Raw genomic sequence first — 19,909 nt, 5'->3', positions numbered from 1 at the left:
CCACGCTCCTAAATGAGGGAAATGAGTGCTCGCTTCGGCAGCACATATACTAAATGTGGGAAATGAGTGGATGGTGCCAAGCACACATTGCTTGAGTGGGTGTATTCTTTCCCCGCTGGGGCTTTTGTATTATTCGGCCTAGACTGTGGTCCTCATTCTTTAAGAGGCCACATTCCCAATGAAAACACTTGGCCTAGAAGCCTCACATTTTAGAGAAGCTCTTACTCGTGTGCCAGAGGAGGCATGTTCCATCACACAGTTTCTTTCTCTCTCTCTCTCTCTCTCTCTCTCTCTCTCTCCCTCTCTCTCCCTCTCTCTCCTGAAGGATGTGCCTCCAATTGCATTCGCTGCCCACTTTGATGTATGGCCCAGTGTGATGCCTGACTCCCAGGGCTGGCTTCTGCTAGACAATGTAGATCTTTGAAGCTATCAAAAAAGATGAATCCTCAGACAAGGGTAGAAAGGTATGGCCTGGGAACACACCCCAGGGAGCCATTAGGTGTGGAAGTGGGTTGCTTATCCTTTTGGGAGAGGGACCGAACAGATACACAGAAAGAATGCATTTTCATCGTGGCCTCAGGCAGGAAGGCGGGACATATACTGACCGAGTTCCATCTGCCAGCTCATTCTGGGCACATGAACAAATGTCCCTGTCCTGCCTCAGAGCCTCTGAATGAAGCTCAGGCAGATGGAACGAGGACATCATTATGGGTAAATGGGCTGGGGATTAGGGATGCTGACATGAGTTTTTAGCCTCATTTTGTACCTTTTTGAAATCACCACTCCTTTGATATTCACACAGCATCATGTCGAAGAATATTGGTATGGTGGCTTTCCGAAGCTCAGCCTCAGGGATAAGTGTCATCTCTAATATAGGTCCCACCATGCCTGGGATGAAGCGGATTTTGTTGTGGCCTGAAAGAGAAGAAGCATATAAGCACATAAAACAGTTTCATGAAGCCTGGCGAAGGGATGAAAGAGAGGCACGAAAGCAAAAACAATAGTTAACACTTGTATACTTGTTTATCACAAACCAGGCTTGCTTTGAACACTTCACCTATATTAACTGTTGTGAGAGGCACATGCATTGCCCCAAACCAGGCCCATTATGAAAGATAATGACACAGGCACGTGGAAAGCTCTTTGCTGTTTCCAAGGGTTTTCACCGGCATTATCTCCTATGCAAGCATAACCCTTATCATTGAGATTCTCAGTGACCGTGTAACAGGGATATTTGGAATTATGTCTGGCTGCATCATAAGTGATTTCTGGAGTTTGGAAAACATGCTTTTACCAAAAGTTTCACGAAGTGAGGAAAACAAATCTTGCTATTAAGGACCTCACTAGTGGGAGAAAATGCAGTTTTCTAGGCAGATCAGCCACAATTTCTTATTCCCCGTGCCTCGTTTTAAGATGTACCCTAAAGCCCCCTCCCCTTGCTGTCGGCATTCTAGCCACAATGGCCCATTCCAGTGTCACAAAGCTACTCTGTACCCCCACTAACAGGCCTGTGCTCCCAAATCTCCTTGGTTGAGAATACTTTCCCCTGCCTGCTCACCAGTGTCCCCTTCCACATTGTTACTGCCTGGCTTCCTCTGTATGGCCTCCCATCTTTGAGCCTTTCGTAGTGTATATCCTTCCTTGAGGGAAAAAGCCCCCTGCAAGCCCACCTTGCCTCTAGCTAGATTAGACAGCTGTCCCTGCTGCTTCCATTCCGCCTTCTCTCTCAACTCAGAAATGATTCCTGTACTTGTTGAACCACTTGGTTCACGTCTTCATGAGAATGGCATGAAGGGTAGAAATCACACCAACTCTCATCTTTGTATCGGTAGCAGAGATAATAGAAACTAAAATCAAGATCTTCCCAAGGAGGAATTACATTTGCCTCCTATAACACTACCCTTCCCCCCGAAATAAGACCTAGCGGGAAAATAATTTGTCTTGAAAATCAGAGATAAAAAATTTCTGGGCCCAATCATCTTCTCCATGCCTTACCTGCCATCACTATTCTCTTGCTCAGTGGTTATTCTGTAAGGCAGGTAAGGCAAGGATAGGCTGACCGGGGCTGGCATTTTTGACTTCTAGTTCTCAAGGCTGATTATTGCCAGCTAGGTCTTTTTTTCAATAGATATGTGACTTGGATAGACACCTCATAAAAATGCAGAAGGAATACCCGTGTATTAAGAAGAACATGTGAAAATATGTCTATATGAACCAGAATCGAACTGAATCAGTACCCAGTGGAAGAGGCAGTATTGCTCACTGGATAAGGGAATTAATTCTGGATCCAGACCTGAATTTTTAAACTGACTCAACCATCAGCTAGCTATGTGATGTTGGGAGAAACCTCCACGTCCTCATGTATAACCTGGGATGACAATTATATTCATGCCAGAGTGACTATCAAGAATAAGTGAATTGTTATTTTCGAACAGCAAGATCAGCACTTGGTATGTGACACACTACATAGTGTTAGCTATTATTGTTGGTATTTGGTCAAAATAAACCATGAAAAGCAGCCTTGGTGAGCAGAACCGAGCAGATGCTTAAGAATACACATGACAGAAGTGGCAGAGATAAAGAATAAACAGGAATACTTACGAACTGCAGAGATCTTCTGGGGAGTGAGGACAGGCATATTCCAGCATCAAAACTGAAACTCTAGGGGGCTGGGAATTTAGCTCAGTGGTTCCACCACCTGCCTTGCAAGAGCAAGGACCCAAGTTCGATTCCCGGTACCCACAAAATCAAAACTTTATATATTCCACCTGAAGCTGCCTCCTTCTCCTCCTAAGTCTCACTGCCCAGGAACCCCACCTGCTTTCCTCCATTGTCAAGATCAACATCTGTGGTCCTGACCTGGAATAGAAGGCTCCTGGGGGTGCAGAAACTCATTCAGTAGGGTGTGTGGCCAGGCATGGTTGCTTTTGATTAAAGAAAAAAACAGGAGCCAACAGAAAGGCAGCAAGGAAATGAATTTTTATTCAGCCCAAATGAGGCTTAATGTTGGAGTCTTTCTGCAGAATTCGGGTAAAAAATGTATCACCCCAGGAGTACCTTCAGTTGTGAGAATGAAATGATGAAGTCTGGCAGAGTGGAGTGAAAGATATAGACACTTTCCCGGAGGGTCAGCTTCATTATACAACACATTTGGATTGCACTTGAGCATTAAGTCTTTGCTTTGGCCCAAATAGGAAAAGAAAAGAAAAGAAAAGAGAAAACAAAACAAAACAAAAAAACCACCATACTTTGTGGCAAGTTTCTAGTAATTGCTAATCTAGGCTTCTTATTTCATCCTCCAAGATCCTTTAAGTCTTTTTCAAACCACAGTGGGGTTTTAAAATTCAAAGTCGAGTACAATAATAGGTAGAAAGTAAATGGGAAACTGTCAGATAAGCCATGATGGAATAGAGAAATTGCTTATGCAACAAAGGCTTTTAGAATACTGGAGGGCACCAGGCATGATAAGGATGTATTTAAGATGCTTTAAAATACAGGGCAGACATGCCATGGACTAGAGATTTCTTAGATACTTTTGATCTGCATTTTCTGTATTCTTTAAAGAGATATTTGGCAGGCTAGGGAAACAGGAGAAAGAGATGCTGATTTCTTAATACAGTGTGATCTCACTGGCCTTTAAATTGTTCCCTAAAGAAATGTTATTCCTTTATATAAAAAATAGAATTTCAACACATTGAATTTTGTGTTCAAATAAACCAAGTATGTGTGTGTGTGTCTTTCTTTACGTACACAGATATGATACGGGGGTGGAGGAGAGGGAGAGAGGGAGAGAGAACATATTCGTAGCTAGCTGAATACATACTCATTTGGAAAAAAATTCTCATTCACGAATCACACCTGCTGCTATATTCTAAAAAAGGCAAAGAAGGGAATTGGTTTGAGGGTCTTTTTTACATAATGGAAGCTGAATCTCACTGGGAACAGATACCAATTAGAAAAGGCTTTTAAAGTGCCAGGGAGCCAGCGGGATAAATCCAAACGCTGAATTACACAGGCTTCAGGAAAGGGTCTAGTGCTAATGAGAGCACAGAGAAGAGCTGAGGCGTGTAAGAGGAAAGGAATCCTGTGTGTTCTCCTGCACAATGGCTGTATCCATCACTCCTCTTAGGGGGACATGAGGTTGAATGCCAAGGGTTGGAAGGCACTAAGACGGTAATCAAGAAAGGAAGGAAGTAAAGAGAGCTCTGTGAATCTGAGTAACAACCATGAAGTCACGCAGGTCACTAACGCTATGAGGTTAATGTCAGACAGAAAAGGTCCTCTATCTGAGACTCCAAGGCTCTCAAAAGCCTGGCATGAAGCCAGGCATGGCGGCACACACCTGTGATCCTAACACTCAGGAGGCTGAAGCAGGATTGCTGGGAGTTCAAGGCCAGCCTGGACAACAGAGCAAGATGTCTAAAAAAAAGTTAAAAGTGTGGCATATATCCTGAAATGAACAAAGATTAGAACAAGTTATGACCTCCTAGATTTGAGTCCAGCAAGCCTCCCAAAGACTCTAAAATAAAACAGCGTTCATCATTAAAAAGAAAAAAATTACCTATTCGGTTCCAAAAGAGAGGAAAGAACATAGATATCTGCTCTTCTGCCTTAGGCTTGGAAGAGCACCCTCCTGGCAATACACGGAGTCAGGTAATCAATTCTCTCCTCATCTTCAGGAGAAGACGGCTCAGCTTCCTTCCTGGCACATGGCACTATGAAATCTCTGAACTGACCCTGTGAGTGAGGTCTCCTAATGCCATTCCATAGCTAAGTGGCCATGTGCTTAACATTCAATGTCCTTGAGTCTCCATGATCTCATCTATGAAAGGGAGATAATAATTATATCTGTCCAGAATTTGTGGGCTGTTTAAAAGAATGAATATTAAGCTAAGAGCCTTGTCCAGTGTCTGGCATTGTTAGGAAATTTAGTGAGTATCAATGCTAACAATTATGATGATGTGGTGGTGAATATTTTGGGGTCAGCCCTGTACCAGATTCTGGAGAAAACAGTATGAAAAGATAGCATACAACCCCATTGAATCTCTCATGTTTTCAAGGAACTTTGCATGCTGCTCATTTTATTGGTTCACTCTCATAGCCAAGAGTCAACCTGGGGAAAGGATCAGGATGTTCATGGCCCTCTACTTGTCTCTGTCTCATTGAAATGTTTTCTAGTCTGTCCTCAGAAATATCTGAAAAGCCTCAAATTGACCATTTAGAACCCACTGTTTAAAGCCTTCTCGTGGCTTCTGTTGCTCTTGACAACAAGTTCTGCAGGCTCATTTTGTGCGATGCCCTTTGCTGGTCTTTCCTCCATTGTCTCCTCCCTGCTCCTCAGGGCACCCTGCCCTTTCCGCTAAGCCTTCACACTTGGCCCTCCCTCCAAGTTCTTTCCTTCTTCTTCTGGCCCCCTTCCATGCTGAACACCCCCCTACACTTGCCTCTGCAAGTAAATCCTTACGCATCTTCTACAGCCCTGCTACTCAGCCTCAAAGCCACATGCATCTTTTGAGCACCAGAGGTGTGGCTAGTCCAAGGAGAAATGAATTGTAGATATAAACAAAATCCACCAGATTTCCAAGAATAAATTTTTAAAAAATCCTCAAGAATGTTTTATGCTGATTACATGAACCAGCATGTTGAAATGATAACGCTTTGGGATATGAGGCTAAATAAAATACAGACAATCCTTGACTACTGACAGTTTGACTTAGGATTTTCAGCTTTGCAGTGGTGCAAAAGTGATCTTTATCCAGTAGAAACTGTACCTTGGATCTTTTCCCAGGATAGCAATATATGGTCCCATTCTCTCAAGGGATGCTGGGCAGCAAAAGCAAACTGCAGTTCCCACTCAGCCTCACACTCCTCAGAGCAAACAACCAAGACTCTACGGCGCACTCAGGTGCTAAGCTGTGATGACTGCGCAGGTTAGGCATCTACAATGCATTTTGACTTACATGTTCAATTTACAATGAATGTAAAGGAGCATCTGTATTGCTATAATGAATTTCACTGTTACTTTTAAATATTCTTGCAAAATTAGACAGGTGGCCCACAGACAGCACTGCTCAGAGCTTAGGGAGCTCAGCTCTCTCTTCCTTGTGGGAGGGGTCTGTGGCTCACTCGCTAGTCCGACACAGACTCTCCAGACACATCAGGCTTTTGTCCTATAGTTATCTGATCTCTGCAACCATAAGTAAGTAGAGCTGCAATTAGTATTTAACTTTTCAGTGCAATGATCATGAGTCCATGAGGTTACGGGGGTTATGTCCCTCCTTTGCTTTCAGTTTTGTCCCTAGCCCCTGGTATTTAGAAGGGGTTTATTTTGGTTTTCTATCAGTGCTATCATAAATCATCACCAATTAGTGACTTAAAATGAGACTAATTATCTTACATTCCTGGAGATCAGAAATCTGAGGTGGGTTTCACTGGGCCAAAAATGAAGGTGTAGGCAGGATTAAGTTCCTTCTAGGAGGTCGAAGGATAATCAGTTTCCTTCCACCTTTAAGCTCCTAGGGATTCTCTGCATTCTCTGTCTCCAGTCAGCAATGTACCTTCTTCAACTCTTCCTCTCACTGTCTTGACTCCTTTTCTACTTCCAAGGACACCACCATTGCATTGCACCCACTTGGATAATCCAACATACACTCATCATCCTCAGGATTCTTAATCACACCCAAAGTTTTCTCTGCCATATATGGTAACATATTTCACTTGTTCTGGGTGATTTGCAGGCATCTTTGGGGAGCTGTTATTCTGCCTACCACAATACTCAGTGAATGGATCTCTCTGTAATTCCGTTTCCCATTTTCTTAGCAGCATTATGATTTACTCATTATCAGTCATCTTTGAAAAACATAGTTGCCTATTTCACACCCTTTGGAAATAATCTTCATGTTCTCTGGGAAAAAATTACTCATAAGAACACTGAAATTGGGGTCAAGAGGCAGTTTTTCAGCTTCAACTCAAACACTGATTTGTTGTTGACCTTGGGAGTGTCCTTGGGTTCTCTGGACATCAGTTGACAACTTGGCCTATACAGTCAGAGAAGCTGCATTAGCCAATGTATCATTCAGGGCTATAATAGAAATCTGACCATCATGGCTAATCTGAAGCTTTGTTTAAGAAACATATTGCACTTGCTTAGTCTAGTGGCTTTCCTGCAATACTTTCCCTTTCCCCAGCTTCTCTTCAGTGCTGATGTGGTCCATCTTTTGGTGCCTAATTTAGGAATTATGCCCTTCAGTGGTACATCCTTATGGACCTTGAACTGCTAAATCTCTACTACACACTTCACTTTAAACAGCTATATTCCTAGTCTTCCCAATTAGGGAATTTGACAATAGGTTCTTCCCTGCAGGGCATGACCGATGCCTTATTCTTCCACAACCCTCCCGCCATTCCCTAGAGCTAGGCAGTAAGCTGGGCACTCTGTAGATGCTTAAAAAGAACAGGCCAACTGCTCCCACAGGTCTGCCAGGAACAGTCTCGCCACTTATGTGGCCGAGATGACAGCACTAGAATGTGCCTTTTTTCCCATGGTGACTGTTAATACAGCAGCCCAGCATTAAACCAAGCAAATGTGGGAGGGTTAAATGCAAAGTCATTTTAGTAAAATGTGTATTGCTTCATGCCAAGGAGAAATCAAATGTTATGATGCTACACTATGGGGAAAAGCATACTATATTTGGCATTGTCCCAAAATCCAGAAACACAAATGACTTTAACCCATCAGTGGCTAGAGCCTCAACAACATGTCCTTTTCCATACCAAGATGTCCCTGCTCATACCCACACCTTCTTTCCCAACACACACACACACACACACACACACGCGCACATATACATACATGTATGTCTAGATTCTCCCCAGAAGAATGTTAAATGATCTTCAAGCTTGAATGGGAGCCTAGTAATTAGCTACCTTATAATCACAGAGTTGCTTTAGTCTTCCCTGATGAGAAGATGATGATGATGATACTGATGATCATGATGATGAGGCCTGATTGCCTCTGGCATTAAAACAAAATTTTAAAAACAAACATGCATTATGATTTACTCATTATCAGTCATCTTTGAAAAGCATAGTTAGTTGCTTATTTCACACCTTTTGGAAATAATCTGCATGTTCTCTGGAAAAAAAATGACTCATAAGAACACTGGAATTTGGGTCAAGAGACAGTCCTTTAGCTTCAACTCAAACACTGATTTGTTGTTGACCTTGGGAGTGTCCTTGGGTTCTCTGGACATCAGTGGACAACTTGGCCTGTACAGTCAGGGAAGCTGCATTAGCCAATGTATCGTTTAGGCCTGTAATAGAAATGTGACCACCATGGCTAATCCGAAGCTGTGCCTTTTTTAAAGTGAAGTTTGAAGTTGGTCAGTTCAAAACTGCTCCTCTATCCTTGGCCTGTGAATTTCATCCTTATGGCTTTCAGATGGCTATTGCTACTCTAGGCATCTTGTTATTTTTCAGAATGAAAGAAGGGGAAACACAATGGGTGAGGGATGTGCCAGGCTCACTGAAATCTGTTCTCTCTCCCCCTTCCTCCCTCCCTGCCTCTGTTTCTCTCTCTCCCTCCCTCCCCTCTATCCTCCCCCCCTCCCCCCCATCCTACCTCTCTCTCTTCCTTCAAATTTAGAAAAAATACTTTGCTAAATCTGCAACAAGAACGTTTCTGGTGTTTCTCATGAGATTGATCTGGGTCACATGATCAACACCTACTACAGGGTACTGTTAAGTGAACCAACTGCAATCCCTAGAAATAATCAGGTTTCAGTTAGCCAGGAAGAGGAGGAGAAGAGCAGTTGCTTAAGCAATCAAGAAAGGCTGCTGTAGACAGCTCCCGGGTTTTACTCCATCTTGGATATTCTACAGATTGCACATGGAAACCTATCATTTCCCAAGGAGGTGGTGCACTGGGCCCTAATATTTACAGTGCTTAGTCCTGGTGTGGATGATCAAGTTCATCTCATCTGCATTCTAGCACCAGACTCTCATCTCTCACCGTGCACAGTGTGTGCTGCAGTAAAGGAAGTATCTATTCTCTGCCTCTGCTTTCTGTTTTCTCATTCCTGAAAGAGACAGGCAAGGAGAGGGCAGTTGTGTCACTAATGAAGGGAAGCCTGTTGGACCCAGGAATCCCATTTCAGGCCTATATATTTTCCTCATCCTCAAAAGTCTGGATGAGAAGCAGTGGAGGCTTTTTGCAAAGCAGTCTTTACTTCTTATTTTCTGCAATGCACATCTTTTATCTCACCTCTGTCCATGCTTTCTTCTTCTAGTCATATCCTCCTAGATATGATGTGAAACTGTGACTCCCTCAGTGGATGCAGGCTTGGTGGGAACATCAAGAGGCCATCCAAAGAAGGCCAGTGAAGATGTCCTCTTGAGGGCCTATCTTCAGCTCAGTGCTGCAGGAACAGAGCATCCTGAAGATAAAGTCGGAGGCCACACATCTTCTCTGGCTTATAGATGGGCTCTAGCCCTGTTCTCCTACAGCCTGGGTCCAAATAATTCCTTGTTCTTTGAATAAACACCTCCCTGACTAGGGCAGTCACAATCAATGCCTTTATTTTGCAACCTGCAAACCATGATTATGTCTTTGAATTGCATTCACTCATTCTACAGGCATTTGCAAACTATAAGGTGTTTGTAATGTGTTCAGAACAGGGGCTCTGGTCAGCATGTTTATCTAGATTTTGCCTCTAATCCACTAAATTACCTTGTGTGAACCTTATCTCCTCCTCACCCTCAGTTTTCTCATTGTTAAAGTGGAAAATTTGACCAGCCCATTAGCTTACAAGTGTAGTCTCTTCAATGCTTCAAGATGACACCCCTGAGAAAAACCATCAGGGGGTCTACATGAGAGTTTGGAGCAGCCTATCTAATGGGCTCTGGGCTCCCAGCTCACTTCAATTAGAACAGCTGTACTTTCATCCAATTTACTTATCAAGAATATTTTTTATTGGCCCTCAGCTTAAAATAAATGTTTAAAAAATGCTGGACAATGTTGTCTTCTAACAGGCCCTTCCAGGTCTGATGTTCTGTGATTCTAAGCAGGTGTAGTATTTGGTAACATCTTTTCATTCGTTGGCATAATTGGGACTGCAGGAATGCTTGCCAAAACATAATCTATATCTAAATAAAATCTTCTGTGTGTGAAACAATGCAATAAAGGACATTCAGAAAAGAGCATGCTGCATGGAACGACTTGAGACAAACAAAGCACAGCTCCCTGTTTTGCAATTCTGGCAAGGTCTGGGCTGGGGAGCTGCAAAAGAGGCCCAACACAGCTTTGGCTGGTCTCTACTACTGCAAAGCAAAGCCCGTAAGCAAACTGAATCTGGGCCCCATGCTTTTGTTGGGCACATGCAATGTTTTGAAAACTTTCAATTACTTATCATCAATATTCATACATTTAAAAATGCACTAAAAGACCCAGTGTCCAGGCATCTTTTGAAAAACTGGAAGATGTGACAATGACAAGCTTGCATTTCAATTGGACAGCGATCAGCTGGAGAGGGACATGCTTGTCCCCTTGTATTGGCATGTATCTGCTTCCCTTGGCTCTGGCCCCCTGCTTTTTCCTACTTGTAAATTCATACTTAAACATCGCCTTAGTTTTTCTCCTTGGAAAACAAGGGTAAATGAAACAAAAATTATTTCTTATATCTCGTTACTCATCCAAAGTAGGGAGAAACAAAAGTTAGACTGAGAAAGATGCTTTTCTAGAAAAATAGGGCAGAGGGCCGGGGATTCAGCTCAGTGGTGCCGCCACTACAGGGGACAGTTACCAATGTCTGGGGACTTTTTTCATCATCACAACCTGGGAGAGTTTCACAAGCATCTTAGAGGGTAGAAGCCCGGGAGATCCTGCAGTACCTTACAATGTACAAGACAGTCCTGGTGACAAAGAAGTATTTCCTCCAAAATACTGACAATACCTCCTCTATGGGATTTCTGTGGGTTTAACCTGCCACTAGCCTTCACTTGTTTACATCACTTGCGTGAACTCTGCTCTGTGGCCCTTAGTCATAGAGGCCCAGCTTTGATGATGATGCCAGAACATCAGAAGTAGTATCTGTCTTGTTGGGGGCAGGGTGAGAATAAGAATAAGAACTCTGATGTAGGTGTAGTAGCCTTCATGTCCTCCACCCCAGTCTTTACCCTTATGACCCTCATAAACAATCCCTTAAAGCCTCATAGCTCCTAAACGTTAGGGCAAGGCCTCAAATGAACATGTGGCAGTCTGTTCAGGGCCTGGATCCTCAGCTGTACCTTGGACTTTGTGAGCCAACTCATTACCTTCCAGCATGTGCTCTTGGCTGGAGTCAGATGCTGCCAACAACCTCAGAGCATAGCCTGGTAACTTAATTTCTATGCCACCTCCTCCCTTCCAGTGGGCTTTGCTGAAAAGGGCAGGAAAAGGCTGTTCAGAAAATCTGGTTGAGAGGTTGAGGGAAGCAGGACACAAAGTTTAGAGTGGTAATGAAGGTTAAAGCCAAGGGATGGGTGCAGGTCCTATAAACGCCTCTCCTGAAGAGGGTTGGGCAGTTAACCCTCAGGCAGAGCAACTAGGTATCAGAGAGTAAAGAAGGAAGTCCCCAAACCAGAGTGGAAACCTCATTCTTCTTGTTCAGTAATCCACCCATCAATCAATCATCCATCCATCCATCCATCCATTCATCCAACCTTCTCCACATCCAGCATATAGTTATAGATCAGGCTTCAGCCTATGGACAAAGTTGATGATCCCTGCCCTCATGAAATGAAAACCATGCTCTGAGACTTTCGGCAATTTGATCTCAAACAAGTTATTCCCTCTCTGAGTTTCCTGATCAATAAAAGGCGAGGGGAAGTTTTCCATCTTGTGGGAGGTGATATGAAGTTTAAATAAGCTCTCTGGGCACAGGCCTCATTGCGGCTTCCAATAAATGGCTCCCTCCACTCCTTTATAGGTAGATATGGCTCAGGTAATCACAGATGATTCCTGCACCTCATGATGGGAGGGGAAGCTTCTGGGATCACCTTTCAGCTCAAAAGACCCTTTCATCTTCCAGAGAACCATTCTCCCCCAGAACCACATCCCATAAGAACAGAATGCAGAATGACCCAACACTATGCAGACAGCAAGCATATCTATGATGTGTGAGTACCTGAGTCCTACAGCAATCCTGCCTCCTCTTCTCTCTTATAAATGCCAATTTGACACTGAAAGCCCTCAGGGGCATCAAGCAAAAGCAGAATCACACTGTCCAAAGGGGTAGGAAGAGGGATCGGCACCCTCTTAGGTGCTTATTAAAGACCAAGGGTGCACACAGTGATGCAGTGTGATTTCAAGCTCTTGCTGCTGAAACCCCTCTGGCTCTCTGATAGACGGTCTTCAGGAAAGAGCTGGGCACAGGCACATGCCTCTCTCTAGATGTACATGCCTACTCACCAAGCTTGTACCACATATCACGAATGGAGAAGCCAATTAGTCGTCTCATGTCCTCATACCTAGAAGAAACAAAAACAGCTGCTTCAGGCCCCACCTCAGAGCATCTCATGAAACCTCCTTTCTCAGGAGATCCGAGAATGCAACTTACTTATTCAGGATTTTGTTGTACTTGGCGTGTGAGAACTGCTCCAGCTGCAGAGAATCCTGTGTGATAAAAGCCACTGCCAGATGAAAATAGTTGTTCCACAGCTGTAAATGAAGGGAGAGAATAGTCATGGAGAGGGCTTGAAGTGGGAAGGCACATTAACCGCTGGGTAACGTGAATAATTTATGAAGATGGCAGAAGACAGAGGCAGAACCAGTTTAATTGTGTGCACTGCAATTTTCTGACTGGTACTGGCTGTGAAATGAACATGCTGGCCAAAATGAGGACAATGGGGGGATTTCTGTAAGTGCTGACCTCTGACAATGGGGTTTAGATGAGGGGAAAGAGGAGGGTTTTAGGGCTGGATTTTTCAACGTTGCTCTTGTGCTTTGTTTGGTTTTGTGAAAGATCACTTTCCTTAATGGAAGCCTGGTGGTTCCTGCCCTGACATGAGAGGTCACTGAAGGACAAGGGACCTGCAGGGATTTACAGCATCCCTGGAGGTCCTCCCTAAATCACCTGACAGTCAGTACCATCCTGCAACCCCTTCTGTCCTAAAACACATCGCTGTTTCCATCCCCTTTGTTCAGTGGTTTCAAAGAGTTTTCCCAGCTGGTGGCAGCAGCAGCAGCACCTGGAAACATGTTAGAAATGCAAATTCCCTGGCCCCGGCCCAGACCTGCTGAATCACAGCCTCTGTGAGTCAGGTCCAGAAACGTGTGTGTTAACACAGGGTGACCTGGACATTTGCTTCATTATAACCCCTGCAGGCTTAGTTTATATGTAGGGCTGTCATAATTTTCTCATGTAGATGATCTGTTGGTATAGAATATGAGCTACTAATATCAGAGACCACTCTCCCAGCTAGTGGTGAAATAAAGCAGGAGGATTCAGCACATGGTGAGCGCTCAAAACGATGAGTCGCAGTGAGGACGATATTGATATAGGACCTAGGCCAGAGAGATGTAGATCTCAGTCAGGATGTTGGGCCTCTGTTAACCTGTCTACAAAATTGTACAAAGTTGTGTACAAAATGGTACCCACTGCAGAGGGCTTTAGTAAAGATGCCATGAGGTGATGTATTTAAAGGGCATGAATCACAGTGAGATCTCAAAAGCACTTGTCAGCCTTATTGTTGTTTTACAACATTTGAGAGGTTCCTTGTGTAGCCAAGTCAAGAGCAAAGTCTAGCTGCTCAAGTGCTCAGGGCTTTGTTATAAGATGCCAAGGTCCTGCAAAGAGCAGGTGGGGACAGCTTCACCGAAGAAAGCTGACTCACTTTTAGGCCCTTTCAACACTGAATAGCACGGATACAGGAAACGGCAACAAGAAAAATCACTCAGCCATTGAGACACAATCTTCAATTCAAAGTTCATCCCAGGTTGCAGATAAGAGTAGGAAGGGGGCAGCTCCACCACTGATGAGGCCATCACTGCCACCCAGTGTATCCAGTGGGCTGTGGTTTCAGGTTCAGAATGCAGCAAGTCAAGGACCCTATATTTACCATGGGCCGAAACCCCCTTACTTCACATGGGTAAACATGAAGGACTAGTTATGATAAATGGCCACCCACTAAAGGTCACATTTTAGGTGCATATAATGAGAACTGAGTTATTTTTAATTAACTCTCAAAAAGTTATAAAAGTAATATGCAGTTAAAAATTTAAATGACAGAAAAGATAATAAAAAGTTATATTTCCACCCTACTTTGAAGCCTCACCTAATTGTCCAGAATAGCATACTGACAATTACTTGGGTATCCTTTCAGAATTTTTATACATAAACAAACATGTACATGGACACCATTTTTAAATAACATGCTGTATTTTGCTTTTCTTAGAAATATATCTTGTAAACATTTCCCTACTACCAAATACAGATCTGCTTCATCCTCTTTTACTGCTGAATAAAATTATGTTATAAGGATGTACTTTAATTTTAACCAATTCCCTATTTATAGACATTTAGCATGGTTCCAACATTTTTCCTCCAGCAATAGCACTGTAATCAACATCCTGTTGAAACATCTTTATGCCTGAGAAAGTGTATTTGTACTCTGCATTCCTGCACTTGGGATTGCAAAGTCACAGGGTCTAGGTTTTGCTGTTGTTTGTTTTCATACTGTATAAATACCTTCCATGGTACCATCCAATCACCAGTTCAATCGCCATGAGCATATTACCTGACCTCTCTGGATCTCAGTTTCTTTATCAGAAAAATGAAGATAATAGTGTCTAACAGGTGAAAGAACTAAATGAGGAAATCGTGACAATAAATTCCTACTATCTTGCAATATAAGTTCAAACACCAAAAGCTTTCCCCAATCACCCATTCCAACATAGATCTACCCACTGTTCACCTTCATTAAACTGTGCTTTATTCACAGCTTTATATTTTAAACAAACTAATTTTTTTGTTGCCTCTACTGGATGTAAGCATCATGCAGGCAAGAATATCTTTCTCTTATTCACTATTTTATATACCGTGTCTGGCTTCATGTCTGACCTTGCATATATTCTAGAAATCTTGGTTGAATGAATTCATTAATGAACCACTCGCGTCTGCTGACAACATTATGGTATTTGCATTCCTCTCATTTTAGACATCAGAAATTGAGGCTCAGAGAGGTCAAATAACTTGCTCAAAATGGAAAACATATCACTTGAATCTGAGTTTGTCTCACTCTTGGACTTTCTTTAAAAATGTTTTATATGTAGTTGACAATAATTACACAAATTTATATGGCAAGTATGGAATTTTGATACACATATACCTCGTGTGATGATCAAAGCAGGGCAATTAATATATGAATCACCATAAATATTTATCATCTCTTCGTGGTGAAACAGTCAAGTCCTCTCCTCTAGCTACTTTGAATTTATATTATTATTATTGACTGGAGTCTCTGAACTGTGCAATAGGACATCAGAAAATATTCCTCCTAAATCACCATAATTTTGTACCCACTGACCAACTTCTTTCCATTACTCCTTCCTCTCAGCCTCCACAGCATCTGGTAACTATTATTCTAATTTTTACTTTCATGAAATTGACTTTTAGTTTCTGCATATAAATAAGTTCATGAGTTATGTGTCTTTCTGCGCTTGCCTTATTTGACTTAACATAACATCTTCCAGGACTATCCAAGTTATCGCAAAATATAGGAGTTAAATTCAACTTTTTATGGCTGAATAGTATTCCATTGTGAAAAAGTACCACATTGTCTTTACTCCTTCATCTGATATGGACACTTAGATTGATCTGTATCTTGGCTATTGCTGTGAATAGTGCTGCAATGAACATGGGTGTGCAGATGTCTCGTTGATATATCCATTTCATTTCCTCTGAGGATATGTCCAGTAGTGGGATTGAAGGGTCATATGATAGTTTTAACTTTAATTTTTTTAGAATTCCTCATATTTTCCATAATGGCTTACCAATTTGCATTCCTACCAACAGTGAGCAAGGGTTCCCTTTTCTACTCATCCTTGCCAGTGCCCATCTTTTGTCTTTTGGATGACAGCCATTCTCACTGGAGTGAGGTGATCTCATTGTGGTTTTGACTTGTATTGCACTAATGATTGGTGGTGGTGTACATTTTTTCATGTATCGGTTGGCTGTCTTCTTTTGAGAAATGTCTACTAGGGTTTTGTTTTGGCTACTCAATTGCGTTCCCTATATATTGTGAATTTTAACCCTTCATCGGCTGTATGGTTTGCAAATATTTTCTCCCATTCAATAGGTTTTTCTGTATTCTGTGTTTTTTTCTTCACTGAGAAGAAGGCTTTTAGTTTAGTGTAATCCCACTGTTCTATTTTTGCTCTTGCCTTCTGTGCTTCTGGGGCCTTGTCCAAAAACCCTTGCCTAATCCAATGTCATAAAGTATTGCCCTATATTTTATTTCAGTAGTTTCATAATTCTGGGTCTTACATTTAAGTCTTCAATAGGACTTGCCCTCTTAAACAACCTAGTCTTCTGCTAAGATTGCTTTTCTTTTCCCCTCTTGGTTTCCCTTAACCTTAGTTGTTGGCTAAGTTTCCAGTGGTTCATCTGATATCTTACAGTCTTCACAGCAGAGAACAAGGATTTGAATCCTTCAAGATTCCTTTTCAGAAGGGTGTGGTGGTGCTGAGGCAGGAGGATCACTGTGAGTTCTAGACCAGCCTGGACTACACAGTGAGTTCCAGGTCAGTCTCAACTACATAGTGAGACCCTATCTCAAAAAAAAAAAAAAATCATTTTCAATGGGCTTGAATTATTTACCACAAAGTCCAATTAAAAAAAGAACCTGGCACACGGTATTACTAAAATGCTGTCAGGTTGACCCCTCTGTGATACAGGGTCCAGCTGCCATGACCACTTAGGGGATGCTACTGAGCCTGGGGGTGAAAGGTTCCAGGTATGGATTTGGGTGAGGAACATCAGACCACAGGTTGTCTGGACCCACAAAGCTGAAGCATGCAGGGCTGGGGAAATGGTGCCAGGCACGAGTTGGAACCATTCCAACCTGAGTCTCTATCATGAGTTTGCTATGGCACAATAAACTTTCTGAATGCTTTGATAATTGTTCCTTCTGGGCATGTCTCTGTCTCACATTTTTTTGTGGTAGTGAGGATTGAAACTAGGGCCTTTGTACTAAGCTACTTTCTCAGAGCCCCTATCCCAGAGCTTTTTTAAATTTTGAGACAGGGCCCTGATAAGTACTTCTGCCATTACTGGTTTATGTTTCCATTATAAATACTGACCTTGTCCTCATTCCTCAGAGAGAATATTCTGGAATATTTTCCTTTTATGGGATCTCCAGTACAAGCTACAAAATGATACCAAGTTGGGCTGGTGCCCAGAAGATTATGCCAAAATGCCTCTAGGCTTATTCAGGATGACTACACCCAGAGATGAGTAGAGAAACTGATCTCAAGACCAATCAGACAGCTGCTTCTAACAGCAATTTTCCTGGAGCCTCTGTATAACCCCTCATTCCAGTCAAGAGTCTTTCAGAAAGTCTGATTCTACAGTCAATCACCTCAGCACTTTCTATTCCAGTGCTACTGATAGGGCAGAAAGTTTTCCTGGATGTAAATAGAGTCAACTTCTAGAATACAAAGGCATCTATTCTAAGTACCAGAACAGTAGATGAAGCTTGGGTGGTAGAGACAGGATGGGGCTCTGTCCCAGAGGCCTGGCATAGCAGCTAGAGAGGTCAACAATTTCTGGGAAGCTCAGTGTATGCACCAGTGAAATGGAAATATCACAAACCATTCAATTATATAAAGTTCTAAAGATCCTAGGCAGGTGCCTAATAAAGGTTGACTACTTTCTTCAAAATCCTGGGTAACAGAAGATGGATTTCTATAGTCTTCTCTTAAGGCTCCAATATCCTTGAGAATAGGGCAGGTGTCTTAGTCTACTTTATGTGGCTATAACAGAATACTAGAGCTAGGTAGTTTATAAACAGTGATTATATTTTATGTTCTGGAGGCTGAGAAGCCCATGATTAAGGAGCTCACAGCTGGTGAAAGCCCTCTAGCTGCAGAGCCCTTGTGCCCCAACCACCTCCTAAAAACTTCACTTCCCATATGGTTGTATTGCTGCAAAGTTTTCAATGCATGAACTTTGGAGCATATATTCAAACCCTAGCAAGGCTGTTTTCGCTTTATTTCCAGACTCTTCAAAACATGTTGCAATAGCTGGGGACCTCAGCAAAAGTCCTTGCTGAGTTGAATTATAAATCCTTTCTTGGTCTCCTCTGAACACACAAATGGTTGTAAACACTAAGCCCCACTACCCATAATGGGGCCTAGAAATGCAAATGATCTTAGCTCCTAGCAGAAAACACCAGTTTTGTCATTCTCCACTCTTGTCACCCTCAGAGTGGCACTCACAGAGCTTCTTGCTTTCTGCCAGAATTGCAAACCACAGTTCCAGAAAAGATATTGGGAATAAGCTCACTGTGTCTGCCCTGCTCTGGACAGCAGCTGCCAGGGCCAATAACACTAGGTGATAGATACTGCTCCCACTGATGTTAAATGCATAATTAATGGAACCCTATGAAGGAGACAAGGCGTGTTCTGGGCATGGTACAGAGAACAATTCTATTCTCATATGGGGGAGGAAGAAGTAAGAGAACAAAGATAAGGCTGAAAAATGACTCTGCTCTTGGGTACTTTTCATCAAATACCTATGGAAGTCTGATTAGAAAAAGGGACTTTATTTTATATTGTGGGCCACTTTCCTGTTTTGCAGAAGCTTATGGGTGGGACAGCTCCAGATAATGTGGTCATCAGAAAAATCCTCTGGACTATTCTGTTTATCAAGGACTGACATGAGTCCCCAGTCCAGACGCATCTCGGGCCAGCATCATAATCGTCATCATCATCAACATGGTAATTATTATAATTAACTCACATCTATTAAAAGGCTGCTATGTTCCCAGCACTGTTCTATGTGCCTTACATGAATTATTTTACTTAATCCTCACAAACGTCCAATGAGATAGCTACTAGTAGTATCTTAATGATGAAGAAACTGAGGCACAGAGAAAAAAAGTGATTTGCTTAAAGCTCATAACCTCAGACTTTCTCTGTATGGATCTGCCATTCTCTGGGCATCTCTCAGATACAGATTTTCTTTCAGAAAAATGGCACAAAACCTAAAAGAATGTCACGAAGAACTCAGGCTGTCTTTCCCTTGGAAAGTACTCCTCAGACCATGGAGGAGAGCAGTCAGGAAAGCTGGTTTGAATTTATAAGTGCCAGTAACCACGTAAAAAGGTGAACAAACAAGCTGGCTTTTTCATGGCCCAAACACTGGCTCTATTGGTCATAGGTATGCTGTTCCAAACTGTCCCTCCAAAAACGCAATGGCTTTAACCACTTCTATGAACATACCTGTAACTGGAGCCTGTAGGCACCAAGTCACTTTTGGTAGGGAATCAAACATTTCTCCTGATTCAAAATAGCTAAAATGAAATGTTTTGTTCCCCTATCAAAAAAGTATAATGCCAGAGATACTCTCATCCATATCCAGCCCAGCAGTCAACCTATGGTGGCAGTGACACTGTGGAGCTGGCATGTGGCTGTGGCTATCTGAGTTCTAGTTCCAATTGGGCTAAGGGGCTGTCAACTCATCACCTTTGAGGTTTATTCCTGCATCCTAAAGGGGACAGATTATTAGTCATGGTAGGTAACTTGCATTGTAGGTATAAGGTTGAAGGAAGATGATGCCCTCAGAGTGCTCCTCATGAGATGTGGCATATAGAACCCATCAGAAAATGGCAACTACTGTTTTTATCACAGTTATCAATAGCTGATTTGAATGCA

At 42.5% G+C, this 19,909-nt stretch overlaps 1 protein-coding gene across 3 annotated transcripts in view; it reads right to left on the bottom strand.

Moving 5' to 3' along the window:
* Positions 1-19,909, bottom strand: part of Dock2 (dedicator of cytokinesis 2) — a 418,217-nt gene that overhangs the window by 59,156 nt on the left and 339,152 nt on the right. For all 3 annotated transcript variants that reach the window (XM_010622200.2, XM_033761620.1, XM_033761619.1), the window contains 3 exons: positions 12,594-12,694; positions 12,446-12,504; positions 767-915 (listed from right to left, as the gene is read on the bottom strand). In XM_010622200.2, the coding sequence (XP_010620502.1) occupies positions 767-915; positions 12,446-12,504; positions 12,594-12,694 (309 nt within the window). The remainder of the gene's footprint in view (positions 1-766; positions 916-12,445; positions 12,505-12,593; positions 12,695-19,909) is intronic.

This window comes from Fukomys damarensis, unplaced genomic scaffold (genome assembly GCF_012274545.1).
Source record: "Fukomys damarensis isolate Sample0158 unplaced genomic scaffold, DMR_v1.0_HiC HiC_scaffold_9, whole genome shotgun sequence".
NCBI lineage: Eukaryota > Metazoa > Chordata > Mammalia > Rodentia > Bathyergidae > Fukomys > Fukomys damarensis.
This window is presented reverse-complemented; position numbering and strand designations above follow the sequence as displayed.